This window comes from Simochromis diagramma, unplaced genomic scaffold (genome assembly GCF_900408965.1).
Source record: "Simochromis diagramma unplaced genomic scaffold, fSimDia1.1 OVJJ01000313.1, whole genome shotgun sequence".
In the NCBI taxonomy this organism is placed as follows: Eukaryota; Metazoa; Chordata; class Actinopteri; order Cichliformes; family Cichlidae; genus Simochromis; species Simochromis diagramma.
In genome coordinates, this window is record NW_024387372.1 from 1,042,552 (window position 1) to 1,063,223 (window position 20,672).

Genomic DNA, 20,672 nt, shown 5'->3' on the forward strand with positions numbered 1-20,672 from the left:
ACTACAGTAATATGACGACACCCCGTAGAGGTGCTATGCCATAATAAGGGTTGTTACATCATACACATCTGCCCCAGGGCACTACTGTAAAATAGGAGACACAACTGGCAGCTGTGCCAGTCAGACACCCTTAGCACTGCCCCGAACCAGGAAACAAACACTGTCACGACAGGACTGTTTGAGTGAAAGGATAAACGAGCTCTCAAAATGACAGAGGGGGAGATGGCTCTCCTTTTAAGATGTGCCAGTGCCAGTTATGTTTCTGATTGCAATGGTTAAACTCAGCGATGAAAGTCATTCTTTCTTTGTGGCAGTTGGGATTTTAGAGCATGTTGATGCTCTGTCGATGATGGAGGGATGGTTCTTTCTTTCTTTGGATCTTGATTTCATCTCCTTTGCCACACTGTTCCTCCTAAGGTGTGTAAATCGCTCACCCTGCCATGTTTTCCATGGTGTTGCTGTAGACAAGAGTTACTTTCCACCGGTTTCCATAGAGAAATAGTTTCTGTTTAGCGATGGCTACATCTAAAATACTTACAGTGTTTAAGTCACATGTCATTTCTTCATCTTTCTCTTTGATCTGAGTCAGTTCACATTTGTGCTGTAGATTGTCTCTCCCTCCCACTGTGCCACAATCAGGGATACATGTGTTGTAGCAGCTGCTCCCCTTAACCTGTACAAAGTAGCTGACCTGAGATAATTATCTGGTAAAACTACAGTGAGCATTTGTAAAAATTTGAGTAATTTGTTGGAGTGTCGTTGGGAAAGATATAAAGCTGTTTCATTTGGGATGCAATCATAGACTCTTCCATGGATATGAGTATTGTATATTGTATATTGTATTATAATTATTGTCTACAATGTAAGCTTCCACGCAGGTTAGTGCATCTTTTTCTTTCTTTCAAGAAGGACGGTGTTGATGCTACAGTATCATTCAGGTAATCCACACACTTTGTTAGAGCTTCTGTGGATTATTCAACAGCTCTCGGTGGGAATTATTTACATTTTTGCATCTTTGGATTCCCATAAATGACTGAATATTGTTCTGAATAAAATTCAAACTCACAGCGAGATCCACAGACATTTAATTTAGTGGATGACTTCTAAGCTCTTCATAGTTCTCTCAACATTCAAAAGCATCTGAGTCCATTAACAGTTTACATCCATGATCATAATCGCCCCTCTTGTCTGCAGACTGGATTTCTTTATTTGACTCAGTTGAAGCATGAAGCTCAGCCCTGGCGAGTTATATTTTAGTCCTCTGTCTGTCTTTTATTTATGGTTTTTTTTTTTGAGTAGTTGGATCTTCTAAGCGACTCGTTTCGCTGTTTTTGATTTAAAGGGGAATTCAGGCCAAGGTTGTTTGCACATTGCTTGTTCATTCCAAGGATTTTCAAGGACTTCAGTACTTTTGTATTCATTTGACCATTTTGACATTTATTTTTAAGAAACAGCTTTCACAATTGTGACCAAAATGACACATTAAAAACATCAGAAACACATCACAGCAGGCAGCAGTGATGTGTAAAACAAACAGGAGTGGGTCGTATGTGTGAGACAGCCAGCTTGTGTTACAATACAAAGCTGAGAATGTGAGGGTGCTTTGCTGATGAGGCTTCACGGTGTGCAGTGTGTCTCTAACGGGTCAACGCAAAGATGATGTGATGCTAGCATCATGTCCATGTGCTCAGTACCTTCTTGGTGCAGAAATGTTATATTTTCCTAGTTAATCTGCTTTAACAACAGCAATGAAAATCATTTTTATTATTTACTTAATTTAAACATGTTGTACATTCTGTTTTGTTTCTTCCAGAATTTTTATTAAAAAGTTTCTCATTTTTACTTTCATAGTAAGTTGGATATTTTATTTCATCTGTGTGTACATTTATTCATTTTTTTTGTATTTTCACAGTTGGTTTAATTATTTTAAACTAATATTTTTGGTTATTAAACAGGTAAGTTGGTGCATTTCTGAAGCCAGTGAATTCTGACAGTGTTGATGGGGAATCTTGCTGCTGACAAAATGTTTTCATAATGCGACTGTCACATTTTTAGTGCTGTTATATGGAAAATCTAAAAAGGTTTCCCATCACTGTTACTCTCAGCACTGCAGTATAATTTGTATATTTAATGTAACATAATAAAAAAACGACCCTCTGCCTTCAGTTTATAGAACTGATAGGAGGCTTCATTGTGTTCTTTCCACAAGGAATAAATAGTAAACATGAAACACAAATGCAAAATTAATTGTGTCCTCTCTTGCATTAAGTTCTACAAAAACCATATGGTACTCTTAGCAGTTAATTTAGGAAACTTCTACTTTTTTAACCACCAAACACTGATTTATTTTTACAATAAAATGTAATTTACGGAGTAAGTATTTTCCACACGCAGTGCACATTTGAAGTGCAAATATGTGACCGGACTGAAGCAGCCAGCTGCGCTGGGTCCACCAAGCTCAGTATTAATCCACTAAACACGGGGCTCTGCAGCAGCGAGGCCCCGGCGATAGAAAATCCCTTCTTTAAATTCCTTTGGAAACCTTACTGTCACAGTTTGAGGTTCAACTGCACACTGCTGCATGAAATGATACCTGCGGGAGAATAAAGACAAAGTAGCTCTTAGTACTTAATGAAGGCAATCTTCATCCCATTGTGATGCGCATGTATTCAGCCTCGTGACATTTAAGCAATCTACGGGATCAGGCTTACCGAGCCGGTATGTCCTGTGGTCACTGCCACAACCCCAAACTGTAAGGTGTAGGTAGATCAGTGCGGTTTTGTTCATATGGGCATCTAAAGGATTGGAGCCCGAGTCTGAGCTCACAGGCAGTCGCCCCGCTGGGGGAAGCTGCAGACTCGGTGTCGGTGAGCCTTCAGTCCGGAGCGTCCCCCTGTTGCTTTAAGCAGTGCGTCCTGCCGTCCGACAGGAGGCGTGTCTCCCCCACGGCCGGAGCTCAGCGCTACCAGATGAGAGCGCGGGGGAAGCGACACGGTTCTTCCATAGAAACAAATCAACTTCTTTGTGCTGCTTTGATGACTCTTCTCTGCTCACGCTCTGTCTGAGGTAGGCACGCTTTTTTCTCCAAACTTTACACTTATTCCACGATCCTCTGGATTTGTTCAGGAACAGGTCAGGCCGTGTGGAAACAGATCAGACCCAGGTAGAAGCTTATTCGCGTCGTTTTCCAACCTCCGTCGCTGACGCCTCAGGCGCGGTTTGAAGTTGGTCCGTGCACTTTATCCAGACACCTTTAGAAAGAACTATGTCCATGTCTCAAACACGGCTCGGATTTGTGCTTCAGAAACTCTGAAGGAAAGTGACCTCCCATGTTTATGCACGACCTCTGTGTAGAGACGCTTGTCACCTTACGACTACCTCCTCCTCTTTCTCCTCGTTCTCGGCCTGGTGCTCTTACTGCTGTGGGCTCGTAAGACATTACAAGGGTCGTTAAATTTCCACCATGATCCACTTTATGAATGATCCGTAAATAACGTCTCTAGTTCGCGCGGTTTGATGGAAACTCACGAGATGAGCCGCACATTTGAAACCCACAGTCCACAAGCGCATTAGCTGTAAATCAACTTTATCATCGGGCAGTGCTGCCGGTGGAGAGGCTCCCCTCATGCGCTCTTTACGCCCTTTCCAAATGCACAAAAGGACATTTGTTGACCTGTAAGTCTGTCTGTGAAAATAGGAGACATCCGGATGAGTCTGTGTGCTGGTGTGAGGTCATTTTTACCTGTACAGTCCAGCACTTCTCTACATTAGTTTGCAAAGCTGCCTCTTTGTGTCCAGCTTTTAACTCGAGGTTGTAATTTCCTTTTGATTTAGCAAACATAGTAACGTCCTGTGAAATCTGAGGATGAAATGACAAACAATGTTACAATAACAGCCAATAGTAATACAGCAGTAATATCAGTTATTTGGTGTGACAGGTGAGGTGTAATGGCCCTCACACAATATTCACCAGAATCGTTTTACATTTACCTTCTGCACACCCACCTGCATGTCTATAAATGGCGGGCACAGCAGTAGTTTTCTGTGTTGCCTACAAAAATGATTGCAAATATGGAATCAGACGCTTAGGAGTAACAAGATAACCCTGACCCAAACTTTGGATCATCAGTCCAAACAGAACATCTCTGCTAATTAAGGAGGCAAGCGAGCAGAGGAAGCTGGCATCATAACGGGAGCATATGTGAAAGCCAGTGATCTCCTGCTGAAGCCTCGGAGTATGTGAAATCAAGCCTCTGTTCGTGGTGCTGAAACACACTCGGGGTATCTCCTGCTTTAAAAAACATTCTCTGTTCAGGTGCTGAAATAGCCGCAATGAAAAGCTGGATGTGAAACACAGGCGGTGTCTGCGCTGTGGAAAACTCAAAGCCAGACTAAAATGCGGACGGCGTGGCCTAAACGTTAAAGCCCACGGAGAAAGTCCGTGTTAGCACTCCGTCATTATTACCTTATTTACCTTGTATTTTCAGTAGTTGGCAGCTGGGAGTGGAGCGAATATATTTTTATTTAATGCATTTTAAATTATCCCCACTTACGTACACCTTCACCGCGTCTGCGTTTATAATCTATAAGTTTCGGAAATTATGCAGCACATTAATATGATGACTGAAATTCTAACTGAAATTTTGGAAACAAATACATTTAGTTTTTTGGGGCTTTTTTGCCTAAAAATCCTGTGACTGTTGTTAAAATGTTAGCTGAGTATATTGTTTCATTTCTAAATGCCATCCGAATAGAGAGCGTTCCAGTCACACGGACTTCACCTTCAATAATTCTGTGCTGCTATAAAACGACAGTGCCTCCAGAGTCAGGCACGAAACACATGAAATTTAAATTTGATATCGAGGCTTGTGTCTAACAGGTTGCCCAGTCTCGGTCTGAGAAGAATGAATTTCAAAAAAGGAAAAGTAATTCCAAAGACAGAAGTGGAGTGCTGAAACACCGGCGCGCCGAGCGCAGCCTATTCATCACGCTGAGTTACAGTGACAGCTTTGCTTCACACATGGAGCCCACGCAGTCCGTGCTTGAATGACTTCGATCAAACACTGGCGATCATTTTGAATTCATGGCTTGGCTTTTATGGGGCTGTGCACGACGGCGTTCGGCCGACGGAGATTGAGCCGAACCGGAGAAACGTCAGCGCGGCGGCTGGCAGTCTGGCCGGGGATACAGCAGGGAAAGGAGTGCGGGAGGTATGGCACTTTGGGTAGGGGACACAGATCCAAGAGTGAAGTGTGAGCAGCAGTAAACCCCGTCCATCCTATGCGCTCGACGTCAGATGCTGTGCGGCAGTGCAGCGGGAGGAGCTCGGACTGGGGAGGCTGCTCTCAGACCGCTTCACTGTCTTTCACTCTCACTTTGTCACTTCGGTAACCCCCCCCCCCCTTCCCCCAGCCCCAACTCTCACCCTCTTCTATCTCTTCCTTTGTCTTTCAGTAAATGGATTTCCCTGCCTAGCATGGATGCCCCGACACCACCACCTCCACATTCACCATCCTTTTCCTCAGCTGAGGGCTTTTTCTTCTTGGCGCAGTGAGCTGGACTCGTACTGATTTTTCCCCTCTTGCCAAATGGATGTGGGAAAACCGCTGCTCAGCCCGCTGGTGAAGATCATGCCTTGATCTTACAGCTGCCTGAATTCACGTCGTAGGGGTTAAAGAGAAAACAATACAGAGGAATATACCGATCCAGGGATTTAAATCCAGCGCACCAAACAAGCACCATGAAGATCCCCCACCTGATATTTAAAGCCAGGCTCAGGTGCACCGTCAAGCTTCTACTGCTGCTAACACACTGTGTGGGGCTTTTACATGGGATGCCACATGTCCTGAGATTTGGTAAGCTGCTTCTTTTCTGTCTTCTGTTCAAAAGTTTCACTGCTGTGTTTTCACCCCATAAATGATGTTGCTCCATCCCCACCTGTTGGAGACTCGCTGTTTCTCCCTGTCCCTGCTCTGCTCTTCTGACTGTTATTTGCAGAGTAACAACAAATTTGGCGTAAGGGTCGTGTGCTCAGAGAGTTGGCACAGACCTGCTGCACAGAACGAATTTATGAATGGCCTTCAAGTTTAAGGGAGTGGGCAGTGTGTAACAAAATTACCAGCGTAAACATTCACAGATGTTAACAGGAGTGATGCGCTCATCCCACCCGTGTGTTTAATGAGGTGATTTCAGGTGTGATGTACTGATGTGGTGATTTTTGTGAAATTACACTTATTATTTCTTTTATACAAAGAATAATATTCATACACGTTAACTCCGTGCTGACGCTCAGAAACACATCTGGATGCTTTAGAATACAACAAAGGAACCACATGTGGTTTTTCTAACACATTCATGCTAAATGATACGCAGGCAGGACATCTTCCAACCCCCATGATTTTGTAGCTGCATCATTTTATTACATTAAATTATATTCTCGAATTATTTTAAATACAAGTTGAATTGACTAATTTACAGACTTGAATGCGATGCTTGCAAAAGCTTAAAGCCACTGATTTCACCGAACAGTGTGGCTAAAATAGTGACGAAAATAATTGAACAAAGGTCAACTTTTTGTTGAATTTCATCCATCAGGTCACGGTGAGGAACAGACGTAAAAGACAAAGTGTTTTAACATAAACACAGGTGCTTCTTCTTAACAACATCACGCCGTTTATTCACTGAAAATAAATATAGTAAAAGGATTCTGTGTAATTAAAGCCACGGTGAACATTTCTTGAATTCATTAATAGGAAGTGATGAAGTGCAAATTGATTTTCTGCTGGTGGAGCTGTGTTGGATTTCCACGACACACGTGAAGAGAACGAGGAGACTCTGGGCTCGTCGGTGTGTCTTTGCATTATGCTGACTGCCTCCCACACTTATCCAGTCCACATGTAGAGTGGACACAGAATGCCCCATTAGCACCACAGTCCTTTACTGCTCTGTGATTAACCGGCCTGTGGGACAGGTTGTTCCTTTTTTGCCACCCGCCGGCCACTTGTGTGTGCTCAGGAGGCATCAAGCTTTCATTACAGAATGCAATGGACCTGCTGAAACATTCAGTGTAAGCATTGCATCAAACAGTCTTTTATCCTGGGACAACACAAATGTACATTAACATTAAGCATGCTGTTTGCAGATAGGTGGGCAAACTTGTAAAAAACACACTAAATAACCAGCCGTCAAAATCAAAGTTAAAGATGCTGCTGACGAACCGCAAAACATGCTTCCCCATGATCCAGCTCATCAGCGTCTGTCAGTGGACACACTTCATATCCCTGCGTTTTGTGTTTGAGATTTGAATTTTCAGGCTCTGTGTCAGGAATGACGTCATGTTAGTCGCGAGACATATTGAGACTGTCACAGAAGACACAGGCCCAGTGATGACGACATGTAGAACTATAGGGGCCCATTGTTGCATTTTTTTCATGCATGTATTCCCTAAGGCTCAGTGCATACTGACGTTTTTCCCTTAGTCCTCCCATATAGTCAGATTTCACCAAATAGAGAGGTTAACCCTGCAAAAACTCAACTACAGTTACAGGTTTAATGCACGTTATCATCAAACAGCAAGGAAGAAATGTGAAAGTCCATACATGACAAAATTCTGGAATCACAGTGACTGTAAAGCATTAACAGTAATCATCATCATCAAATGATCCTCTCTGAGGATGATGCTGTTATTGCAGTCACCTTTGCTTGCAGCTTCTTTGTGAGTCGCCCTGCATAGCTGCACACGTATATGTACATAGAGACGGGAAGAAACCTGGTGGTTAAAACAGAGCTAACTAAGATATCAAACAAGCAGATGAAATAAAACAGGTAATGGCAGGAACAGAGTCCCAAGCAGGTACAGCTTGTGGGATGTTAGCAGGCCAGATTTCATGAACACGGTGGGTCAGATAACTCCTGAACACTCGGTATTACTCCACACTTCAGCCTATGTGAGCTGGAACAGCAGTTACAGCAAGTAGAAGCTCACAAACAATTCAGCACATTTAAGAGTCGTCACTGTTAGAAATACACTCCCAAAAAACCAATAGAGTAAAGCTGCCGCGGCTGGTGTGCCCGGCTCCTGGGAGAGCAAACAGACGTTACAGGAACACGGAGTTCTTATAAAACCTTTGAAACGGAACTTTTAAACGCTTAAAATTATTTTTATCCAGCTGAGCAGAGAACAGAGACATTACATCGCAGCGAGACTTTAAATGTGATCGTGTGTCTTTTGAAGACAGACACATGCTGACAGAAACCTCATAACTGAATTTTCCCATGGCCCATTGAAGCTAAAGCCCGAGTCGGATCAGCTGGAAGCACTGAACCGTGATGACATGGGACCTAGTATCTGTGTAACATTGACTCCAGCCTGCTGCCTCTGCTGAAATGTCCCAGAGTTTTGAGGAGATGTAATGCACACAGGTGAGGTCAAATTGGATTACCTGTGTGTGGAAGAAGTCACATTCAGGGGCACCTCACAGAAATACAGGGGCACTGTGTTTCATACGTTCACCTCCCGAGCTGGTGTTAGAAAGCAGACGGCTCTACCACTTAGAAAAAGCAACATTAACAGAGAAGTTTAGGTCGAAGAGGTGCTCCGACTATAGAAAGTTGTCAAAATACAGCATTTTTCATCAGTCGTACAAAGATCCTCAAATCTGAAAGAAGCGAGTTGAAATTGGATTTCTGTACAGTAAAGACACCAGTTTGCACCGTGCCTCCGTTATGTCTCCAGCATGGGTGTTGAGTATGTTGCATTGGCTGCGCTGGTGAGCATTAGTATGAAGGTCAGTGTTTAATGGGCCATACAAGCTAAATGCTGCAGGTCAGGGCCAGACCTCACTCCCCGACAAGCCTGACTGTCAATAAGTGAACAGAAGAGTAGACCTGGCCTGGGCCTCACTCATTGCAAATAAAATGATTTGCAGAGAACCAAAAGATACTTGAAAGTAATGTGCAGCAAAGTGGATCACTGTGCAATATCATGTCAGAACCAAACAAGCTAATGTAGCGTTAGGTGTGTTTTTACAGGAATATGACTGATCACAGATGTCACTCCAAAAGCATTAAACTGTGTTTGGATGCTCAGCTGAAGGATGGGATTTCTTCCTGTTTCTATAAAGGAGAATGGCAGTCATGGAGGCTGCACAGACAGCCAGGAACTACGTCAAACATTTGGACCACGAGCAGTAAATGAGCTGCTCTCTTTATGGCCCACCACGATATTTACTCTGCGGCAAATAAAGTCTGTCGAGCTGGTGGTAACAGATGGTAGAAGAAGAGAAAGTCTGATGACAAAGAGAGTTAACAGAAGTGAAAAGAGTCTGAGAGAGTCACACATAAGGAAGTATGGTCGTCTCTACACGGTGATAACCTGAAAGACTTCACACCCGATCCCGAGGGTGTCGTTAGATGAGCAGTGAAAAGAGGACAATCGTTCTGAGCAGCCTCTTTATGGCCTTTGGACATGGAGACGATGGACAGGACAGGCTGGGATTGTTCAACAGCTGCTTGGTTTAAATCCACTGTGGTTGTGTCGAGGCCAAACACAAGAACGTTAAACACAATCAAGTCCAAATATAAATGTTTCCTTTCTATACTCAAATAAAGCTCAGTGCTGACGTCTGTGTGTTTTTATCATGAACACGTGTGTGTGTAGCTCTGATTGTGTGTCAGTGATTCAGTGTCTTGCCGTGACTTACAGGCTTTGTGTAGTGAGATGTAATCATGTGAGCCGAGTCTAAAGTGTGAAACAACGACAGCGTGTGATTTCTCTATTACTTCATTTTTTACGCACATGATTTTTTTTTAATATTAGCATCAGAGGAGGTCAGAGGTCAGTGAGACTGGAAAAGTGTGCCTTGAATACAAATATATTATTATCATATGTAACATCCAGTGCTGCAATTTTTGGAATAATAATAAAATAAATATACATTTCAATAAAACTACAAAGTGTATCTCTCAAATGTGGTCAACGCATGTTTTTCTAAATTTATAGTCTGTAAAAATATGTGTTACCAAAACACATTAGTCACATGTATGGATTTGGACAGAGAAGCGTCTGGACGTCTTTAAGTTGCTTGAAGACGTTTCACCTCTCATCCAAGAAGCTTCTTCAGTTCTAAGGTCAAATGGTGGGGAGTCCCAGATTTAAACTCAGTGGGAGTTTCCCCCCACAGAGGGACAAAGGACCCCCTGATGATCCTCTACCTAATCCAAGGTGTGACAATGGGTGTGGGTCCCAATCAGCCAGGGTTTCGGGTGAGCTCATTGTGAAACCTGGCCCCACCTTATCATGTGATTTCCTGAGGTCAGATGGCCCAGGATGTGAGTGGGCGTTAAGGCGTCTGGGGAGGAACTCAAAACTGGATTATAGATGGCAGAGAGTTGGTGTCGTAAGCCAAACCTCTTTCAAACCATCTGTCCTCTCTGTCCAAAATGTGAATGTTGGCATCCCCGAAAGAGTGACCTTTGACCTTTAGATGCAGATGGACAGCTGAGTCTTGTCCCGTGGAGGTGGCTCTTCTATGTTGTCCCTTTAAAATAGCCAAGAGCCTTTGAGCTCACCCAAAACCTTGGCTGATTGTGAGCTACACCAATTTTCATGCCTTGGCTCAGGCGATTAGAGGATCATCAGGGGGTCCTTTGTCCCTCTTTGGGGGGGAAACTCCCACAGAGCTTAAATCTGGGACTCCCCACCATTTGACCTTAGAACTGAAGAAGCTTCTCGGATGAGAGGTGAAACGTCTTCAAGCAACTCAAAGAAGTCCAGACGCTTCTCTTTCAGAGCTCCTTAGACTACGATGACCTGGATGACTGAGAACCTTCACAGTCACATGTATGAATGAAAGTGCAGTCTAATAATAATAATGTGAGCAAACACAAACCACAAGATCAAATTTATACGACAAAAACACGGAAAGTTAGAGCAACACTAGATGACTTTTTGTGACTATTTCATATAAAGCTGTGAGTAACTGGAGGAGTCCTGATGGAGCTTGGTTCTGCCTCTGAAACGTGTTTATTTTTGCGTATCTTTTCCATCTGCTTCTGGTTAAAAAGCTCATTCACAGAGTTTCCTCACTGGCACAGTTAACTCAAAATTTAAAGATACCTCACCGGAAAATTTTGAGTTATGAAATTTGCATTTTGAGATACTTATCTCACAATTTTGAATTCTGGATGACAAAACAAAATGTCAGTAATTTTGATCAGGAAGCTTCTACTCAGTCCAGGAGTTTATGACATAGCAACATGTTCTCTGGTTATTCGTGTTTAGACACAGGAATTGTAACTTTCACTGAAATGTAAATGTAATTTATTAACTTCAAATTTAAAGATACCTAATTATTAACCTGAAATTTCAAGTTATCAGTGGTATTTTACTCAGGCGGGGAAACAAGCTTCCATAGTTCCCAGATCCTAAAAGGAAACATAGTGGAGTTAAAATCCCGCGAAAATTGCTCAAAGGCAGAAAGGCCGTCGAGTATTTAAACTGTGTGTCGACTGTAATGTGTCAAAGATTTGCATTTAGTATTGGCTGGTTGAACCACATTTAGACATGACACACACACACACACACACACACACACACACACACACGCACGCGCGCGCACACACACACACACGCGCACACACACAAACACTCACAAAAGAGACAATATGATATAAGAGACTATGATGATTTTCATCTTTACTGTTTGGACGGCCACACTGGGATTGCTTGTAATGTTTACTGCGTGTGTTGTCACACTTTCTAAATTTGTGTCGCCACACGAGACACAACACTGCCAGCAAAATGCTGCAATGTATCCTCCTTGTGTTTTCATGGAAATGATGACATCAGCGATATTTCCTAGGCAACAGACCTGGTATACAGAAAATCCAAAATAAAACGAAAATGAATCTCTAGATAGATAATATATATACATATATATATATTATCTATCTATCTATCTATCTATCTATCTATCTACATATATATTCATATATATATATATATATGTATATATATAAATATATATGAATATATATATTTATATATATATATATATATATATATATATATATATATATATATTAGGGGTGCAACGATACACAAAATTCACGGTTCGGTTCGGTTCGATACTTTGGTGTCACGGTTCGATATTTTTTCGATACAAAAAAATGTTCATGCATTTTTAATTTGTCATTTATTAAAATTATAAATATATATTTTAACTCAAAAGTACAGTTTTTAAATTTAACCCTAACCCTTGTGCGTGTTTTTTTATTTTGACAGCGAATGCGCACCTGCAGACCACTTATGTGTAGCCCTGGTTATTTAGCTCGTCATATTGCAGCCACAGAAATTCTTTTGTCCATGAAACCATAAAGCTGCACTTTCTTTTTGCCTTATAGTCTGATTTGTCATAACTTCTCCGTTTGTGGTAAGCTTTTCTTTGGCTGTCACTTCTTCACCCTGACCTGTCTTATTTGGCTCAGCAGAACTGAAATGCTTTTACACGCTCACTCACATAAGCTCAGCGATTCTCTGCGCGATCAACCTCTCACATGTTTAAGCTTGCTGCGGGAGATTTCACTTGTCATGTTTGCATAGTAAGCTAACGATTAATAAGACGATGTCAGAGGAATTGGTGCACAAATTATCATCACTCACAGATCAGTGCTGTCGCTCTCTATACACAGTTCGCACGATTGCAAAGTGAAAGCAAAAAAACAAGCGCAAATTCAAACGCGACTTCAATATGTCACATATTGACAGTGGCTCACCGATGCCAATGACATAATTACCCAGCTACATTTCTGAAAGAATGCAAAAGCATTGACATATATTTTTCCTACAATAGCCCGACGGGCAGGGAAGAGATAGATTTTGGTAGCCCGACTGAAAAAATCGCTAGCTCCGGGACGTCGGGCTAGCGATATTGCAAGCCCTGTATCTGATTGAGGAATCACTCATCTTTGGAAAAGAGAGTTTATTACAGAGAAATGTCTCTTTCCAAAATAAAAGCTATACTATCCGCTACTTCTGGGCTATATTCTCAGCAGCATAAGGAGAATCATGTGCTAACAGCTGTCTAAATGACTCGGCTAAAGTTAGTAGCATGCTTGTTGTTTTTGTCTTTGCACTAGGATGATGTCGGCGTAAATGTGCAGTCATATTCGTTGTGTTCCCACTAGTGCTTTCAGGTTAATCTCGTTGAAATGACCTTAACGCCACAACACGGCAAATCTCCGTTAACGAGCTACCGCCGATCGCTCCGTGCATGGGGCTGGGCTAGACGGCAAACACTTTAACGAGCTAACTGCGCTAACACACTAGTTCACACCAATGTAATTGAGCATTGAATGGCACATCCAACATACTGTTTTACTTTAGTCCATGACTCGCTTACCTTCAGGGTCATACGTCACATGAAAACCAAAATAATTCCAAACGCCAGATCTGAATGTTGCAAGTAGAGCTTAACTTCTGTCTCGCTAGCTTGCCCTGCGCTCTTCCTTCTGACTATGCTGTCTGTGTTGAGCGCTCAGTGGATCTGCGCTCGACAGTGCAAGCCGAGGCGGAGTAGTCGAACACAGATTCACTGAGCGCTCAACACAGACAGCATCGTCAGAAGGAAAATTGATAAAATAAATTACAAATGTTGTATTGTTCGATACATATGCGTACCGAACCGAAAGCACTGTATCGAACGGTTCAATATCGATACGAATATCGTTGCACCCCTAATATATATATATATATATATATATATATATATATATATATATATATATATATGTATATATATATATATATATATATATATATATATATATGTATATACAAAAAATTTTTTAAAATAAAATCCCCCACTCGCCTGGGAGCTTGAGGGTCCTGCGCAGTATCTTAGCTGTTCCCAGGACTGCGCTCTTCTGGACAGAGATCTCCAATGTTGTTCCTGGGATCTGCTGGAGCTACTCGCCTAGCTTGGGAGTCACCGCACCTAGTGCTCCGATTACCACGGGGACCACCGTCACCTTCACCCTCCACATCCTCTCCAGCTCTTCTCTGAGCCCTTGGTATTTCTCCAGCTTCATCAATCACTACGGCCGTCTTCTTCTGTTTGTCTACCACCACTATGTCCGGTTGGTTAGCCACCACCATTTTGTCCGTCTGTATCTGGAAGTCCCACAGGATCTTAGCTCGGTCATTCTCCACCACCCTTGGGGGTGTCACCCATTTTGACCTCGGGACTTCCAGGTTATACTCGGCACAGATGTTCCTGTACACTTGGGTTTCTGCTGCCTGAGGTATTCACTGAGCACGCTGTCAGTTGGGGCCATCTTCGTGATGTATTCTTGGATGTTCGTTGTCTCATCCTGGACTGTGGTGCTGACACTCACCAGTCCCCGGCCCCCTTCCTTCCGCTTAGCGTACAGCCCCAGTGTGCTGGACTTGGGGTGAAACCCTCCATGCATGGTAAGGAGCTTTCTTGTCTTTATGTCAGTGACTTCTATCTCCTCCTTTGGCCAGCCTATTACCCCAGCAGGGTACCTGATCACAGGCAGGGCGTACGTGTTGATGGCCCGGATCTTGTTCTTACCATTCAGCTGACTCCTCAGGCCTTGCCTGACCCTCTGCAGGTATTGCTGTGTGTGTGTGTGTGTATTTTGAGGAGCCATATTTCAAGTCTACTCGAGCACTTACTTCACCAGCTAGCTGGTGAAGTAAGTGATGAAATCTTGAACATAATCAATAGTGATGATGGAAGAAAAAAGAAAGAAAATAAGGTCGAGGTTGAAAAATGAGGCAGGTTATGGATTTTGAATTGCACTCTAGTCAGACAGGATTACTGTACATCAAAGGAGATTGGATCATTTATATACAGTATTTGGCAGAACAGGCTCTGTGGTTTGAGTGTGATTATAATATGAATCCATGGAGCATGTTAAAGATTCAGCGGGGATTGTGATGAAACCCTCTGGGGCACAAAGCAGAACTCAGGGCAGACAGAGGACTGGGAAAAAGATTCAATTCATAAGGCAGAGGATGCTGTTTCAAGTGTCATTTGAGAATTAGTCAACCTTCCAGGAAAATGTTATGTTTGCTTTCTGTAACAGTAAAATGACAGTATCGATATGAATCTCATATCTATGTGTTCAGCACAAATGAGAGTCAGGCATGGTTAGCCTAGTTTAATACAAAGACTCAAAGAGAGGCTGGCACCAGATAATAAGCTTCTTTTTATATTCACGTCACACTAAAGAGGCATGACAGTTCAAAAGACTGACAAAATCCAGAAGCAATGAAATCCAAAACACAGGGAGCACAAATGAAGACTCGGGAAGATGAGGGGAATAAAGAATCACCAGGAAAAGGGATAATAGGGCACAGGTGAGTTCATTCAGGAAGGACCAGAGGAGGAAAGTCAAACCGGAAAAACACAAGAGGAGCCGAACGAAGGCGGAGAGTAAACCCACACAGGCAGAGCACTGAGATCTACAAATCTACAAAGTTAGCTTTGTAATAAAAACTGTTATGTGTTATTATCTATCCAAGTTTCTAATCTTGAACCATGTGATAAACTTTGGAAATGCAGGAGCTAATTAGCTTAAAGTTGTCTGCCACAGTAATCGCCCTAGCTAAGACACATCATATAAACCTGTTGACCAAAACGATCTTTTTGATTGATTGAGGCTTTTCACACACACTGGGTCATTCAGTAATAAAACAGAGACTTTGTCAGACGTCTTATCTATCAAGCACATCTTAGTGCATGCAGGCAGAAGCAGTTATTCCAAGCTTGCTTAGGATACACTGTATACACACAGACGCAATCATGGGGAAGACTGCTGACTCGACAGTTGTTCAGATGACATTCATTGGCATAAACCACCGAAGGTCATAGCTGACAAAGATGGCTGTTTGTAGAGGCGTATTAATAGAAAGCTGGAGTAGGAAAAGAAATGCACAAGCATGAGACAAGAGTGCAGCCCTGAGGATATTGGCAGGAAAATTCTTGACGGTCCTTCCAGGTATTTGGGATAATTTTCCAAGAAATGGACTCGGGGTCGCATCAGGAGCCACCATAAATGGGCTGCAACTATCACAGTCCTAATACGAAGGCACGTTTGAACTGCTGAAAACATAAGACATTTCTCACCTGGACTGAGGATTTAGTTTTTGTGAAGATTGTTTTACGGTGATAGTAAATTTTGCAGCTCATTTGGAAAACAAGGTTGTAGTGGAAGAAGCTTCCAGGATGTTTGAGGTGCAGTGTGATGGTTTGGGTCCAAAGGTAACAGCCATCTAACATTTTTAGAGCACCTCAAAACTACTACTGTTTACTTTGCTCACAAACCTGTTACTGCACTTGGTGGCCAACAAACTCACCTGACTGGAATCCCATAGAGAACCAATGTTGTCCAGAGCTTCAGTCATACCTCAGCAGTGACACGCTGACCGCCTCCATGCCCGCTGCACTGATGGTGAGAGAGCCCTGACTCAGCAATGACTGTACAAACTTACCTACTTCAGAGAAGTTGGACTTTTCTGTATTGTTAATTATTTTTTGATCTTAGGAAAAAGCTGTCTGTCATTTTAATATGTTCTGTCATTGTTAATGACACACTGCATCTCAGTGGGACTGCCTATGTGAAAGGTTCAATTAAAAAAATATTCTAATCATTTCAGAAACAGCTAGAATTCACAAAGATTACAAATAAGACAAAAGAAAATCCTCGAATTAGCATGTTTATATTTAATGACTGTAGAATATGTGAAGGTTTATATTCTAATTATTTAAGACATGCACTTACGTAGCAAACTGCCGACCTTACTGAGATCAAACTGAGCAGTCAGGAACAAATAAGGGACAAATAAGGAACAAATAAGGAATATGTTTTAACAGTGTAGCAGGTTTCTTTGCTTGTAACATTACTATATCATCAAACACACACACACACACACACACACACACACACACACAGCAGATGAAAGCAGAGGTTGTGGGTGGAATCATCAGCATGAGTAATCTGTACAGTAAAAATGGGAGCTGTCATATTTGGAAAGAGCCTCTCATTGTCTTTGTTCACAATCTTATAATCAGTTTTCAATCATATTTAAACTACTACAGTGATTTGAGTGAACGTGAAGCTGCGTTCAGTGTGCATGTGACCGCAGACACGGTGATATTTACTGGGAATGTGTTTGCTAGCTCGTACTGAGCAAACTCAATGAGAAGTGTTAGAAGTCAAGGTGAGCCAGAGCTAAGCTGTCATTTCATTTGTAAGTATGCTGGCTGAACTACTTTGACCTCAATCAGAGAAACTCATCTGATGTGATGGAACCACATTTTTCAAAGAACATACTTTTCATGCACTCGTGTCTGAGGAACAATGGCATGTTCAGGCCTGAGCTGTTTCACTTCCTGGGAGACGGAAATCAGCTTTTTCTGCTATTAGTTATTAAAAGTCTACTTCATTATGAGCGCTGTTTGCATTTTGTAGTCTGTGCTCAAGGTGACAGATATGGGACATAACAAACTCCTCTCCTCCTTCCACAATATGAGAGAGCGTACACCTATACAAAACCAATAATGCTGAGCACAGAGCTTTTATATTTTTAGACTCAAATTCACTGCTGCTCTCCTTCAAGTGCCTTTGTGCTCATAATGAACACTGTGCTGTGCAAATGTGGTTTATGTATTACCATCGGCACTCCTTTCACCACTAAGTGCCCCTTCACTCAAAGCTATATATATATATATGTATGTATATATATATACATACATATATATATATATATACACACATATATATATACATATATACATATATATATATGTGTGTGGATATATATACAGTATATATATCCACCGGATCTTGTTCTTACCATTCAGTTGACTCCTCAGGACTTGCCTGACCCTCTGCAGGTACTTGGTGGTTGCAGCTTTTCTAGCGGCCTCTTCATGGTTCCCATTCGCCTGCGGGATCCCCAGGTACTTGTAACTGTCCTCTATGTCTGCAATGTTGCCTTCTGGTAGTTCAATCCCCTCAGTTCTGACTACCTTCCCTCTCTTTGTTACCATCCGACTACACTTCTCCAGTCCGAACGACATTCCAATGTCATTGCTGTATAGCCTGGTAGTGTGGATCAGTGAATCGATGTCTCGTTCACTCTTGGCATACAGCTTGATGTCATCCATGTACAGGAGGTGGCTGACAACTGCTCCGTTCCGTAGTCGGTATCCGTAGCCAGTCTTGTTAATGATCTCACTGAGGGGGTTCAGGCCTATGCAGAACAGCAGTGGGGGCAGAGCATCTCCTTGGTAGATCCCGCACTTGATAGTGACTTGTGCTATGGGCTTGGAGTTGGCCTCTAGTGTTGTACGCCACATCCCCATTGAGTTCCTGATGAAGGCTCTTAGGGTCCCATTGATCTTGTACAATTCTAGGCATTCCAGTATCCAGCTGTGGGGCATTGAGTCATAGGCCTTCTTGTAATCAATCCAGGCAGTGCACAGGTTGGTCAGTCTGGTCTTGCAGTCTCGGCTGACTGTTCTGTCTACCAGTAGCTGGTGTTTTGCGCCTCTGGTATTCTTGCCAATTCCTTTCTGTGTCCCACTCATGTATTGACCCATGTGCCTGTTCATCTTAGCCGATATGATGCCTGACAGGAGCTTCCATGTAGTACTGAGGCAGGTTATTGGTCGGTAGGTGGAGGGGACCGGTCCCTTCTTGGGGATCAGGACCGTCCGACCTTCGGTTAGCCATTCCGGGTGTCTCTCGTTAACTAGCAGCTGGTTCATTTGTGCTGCCAGACGCTCGTGGAGTGCAGTCAGCTTCTTTAGCCAGTAGGCGTGAACCATGTCGGGCCCTGGTGCTGTCCAACTCTTCATACTGGAGACCCTTTCTTGGATATCTGCCACTGTGATGGTTACTGGACCCTGTTCAGGGAGGTCGCTGTGGTCTGCCCTCAGATCCACTAGCCACTGAGCATTGCCGTTATGGGTTGCGTCCTTCTCCCATATGCTCTTCCAGTATTGCTCCGTCTCCAGCCTTGGTGTTCTCTTATTATTGTTCCCTTGCCACTGAGAGTACACCTTTGCTGGTTCTGTGGAGAACAGCTGGTTTATTCTCCTGCCTTCTATCTCTCTGGTGTACCTCCTCAAGCGGATGGCCAAGGCTGTGAGTCTTTGCTTGGCAGTTTCCATCTCACTGATCACTGCTGCCGTATTGTAGATCAGCTTGTTAGTGTCGGTAATCGTGGTTGTAGGTATTGTCCGTAGTGCTGCATTAACATCATCTAGCAGACCTTCTGAGGGTACTTCACGTAATCTTGGTAACCGGCTACGGGGGATCCAGGTTTCAAGCTTGGCCATTATCCTATTTTTCAGGTCAGTTCCTCTCGCACTCAACGGTCCTTCTCCTATCGCACTTGGGGCTATGTACCCAATCTCGGGTGGGGGTGATGATATCTCCCCCCTGACCTGGCGTCCTGACTCCTCCTTGCCGTAGCATTTATGTTGTACCTCGTCAATCTCTGGCTGTGAGAGCAGTCCCTTCTTTCAAATGTTGGAACACTGAGCTACTAGTTGTTTCGCCGTCATTGTGGATGTTGGGTATCGAAGAATCCATAGGTCCATCATCCTATTCATGTAGCCCCTTCCGCTGGGGTTACTTGCGTAGTAGCATTCCAACAACGCCCTGTTTTCATCTCTTGCCCACCGATGCCTTCTTGTTCCAGTAGCCCACTTTTCGTCAAGGTGCCCTGGTTCCTCAACACCTGACGCGGACCTTGTTGATCCGGGCGACGTCCGAGCCGGCATGCCTTCATATTTATCTGTCTCGCTCATGTCTGCGGTAGGCTCGCTTAGCATAGGGGGTCTAGCCTTAGGACCCTTACTGGATACAGACGCCCCAGGCAGGAATCGAACTTGCGATCCTCTGCTCCAAAGGCGTGTAGTCTAACCACTACGCTATCCAGCTGCTCTATGCTATCCATATATATATATGCATATATATATATGCATATATATATATATGTATTTAACAGACATATATATATGTGTATATATATGTCTGTTAAATACATATACATATATATATATATATATTAGGGGTGCAACGATACACAAAATTCACGGTTCGGTTCGGTTCGATACTTTGGTGTCACGGTTCGATATTTTTTCGATACAAAAAAAATGTTCATGCCTTTTTAATTTGTCATTTATTAAAATTATAAATATATATTTTAACTCAAAAGTACAGTTTTTAAATTTAACCCTAACCCTTGTGCGTGTTTTTTATTTTGACAGCGAATGCGCACCTGCGGACCACTTATGTGTAGCCCTGGTTATTTAGCTCGTCATATCGCAGCCACAGAAATTCTTTTGTCCATGAAACCATAAAGCTGCACTTTCTTTTTGCCTTATAGTCTGATTTGTCATAACTTCTCCGTTTTGTGGTAAGCTTTTCTTTGGCTGTCACTTCTTCACCCTGACCTGTCTTATTTGGCTCAGCAGAACTAAAATATATATCCTGCTGCTTTTACACATGCACTCACATAAGCTCAGCGATTCTCTGCGTGATTAACCTCTCACATGTTTAAGCTTGCTGCGTGAGATTTCACTTGTCATGTTTGCATAGTAAGCTAACGATTAATAAGACGATGTCAGAGG

At 42.8% G+C, this 20,672-nt stretch overlaps 1 protein-coding gene across 4 annotated transcripts in view; it reads left to right on the top strand.

The window, feature by feature from the left end:
- Positions 1-2,938: 2,938 nt before the first annotated feature.
- LOC120719346 (glutamate receptor ionotropic, kainate 2) overlaps positions 2,939-20,672 on the top strand; it is a 330,887-nt gene continuing 313,153 nt past the window's right edge. For 2 of the 4 annotated variants that reach the window (XM_040008466.1, XM_040008467.1), the window contains exons 1-2: positions 2,940-3,066; positions 5,455-5,855. In XM_040008466.1, coding sequence (XP_039864400.1) covers positions 5,741-5,855 — 115 coding nt within the window. In that variant the 5' untranslated portion in view covers positions 2,940-3,066; positions 5,455-5,740. Of the gene's footprint in view, positions 3,067-3,259; positions 5,211-5,454; positions 5,856-20,672 lie in introns of those variants that run through there. The other 2 variants (XM_040008464.1, XM_040008465.1) reach the window with 2 other exon arrangements.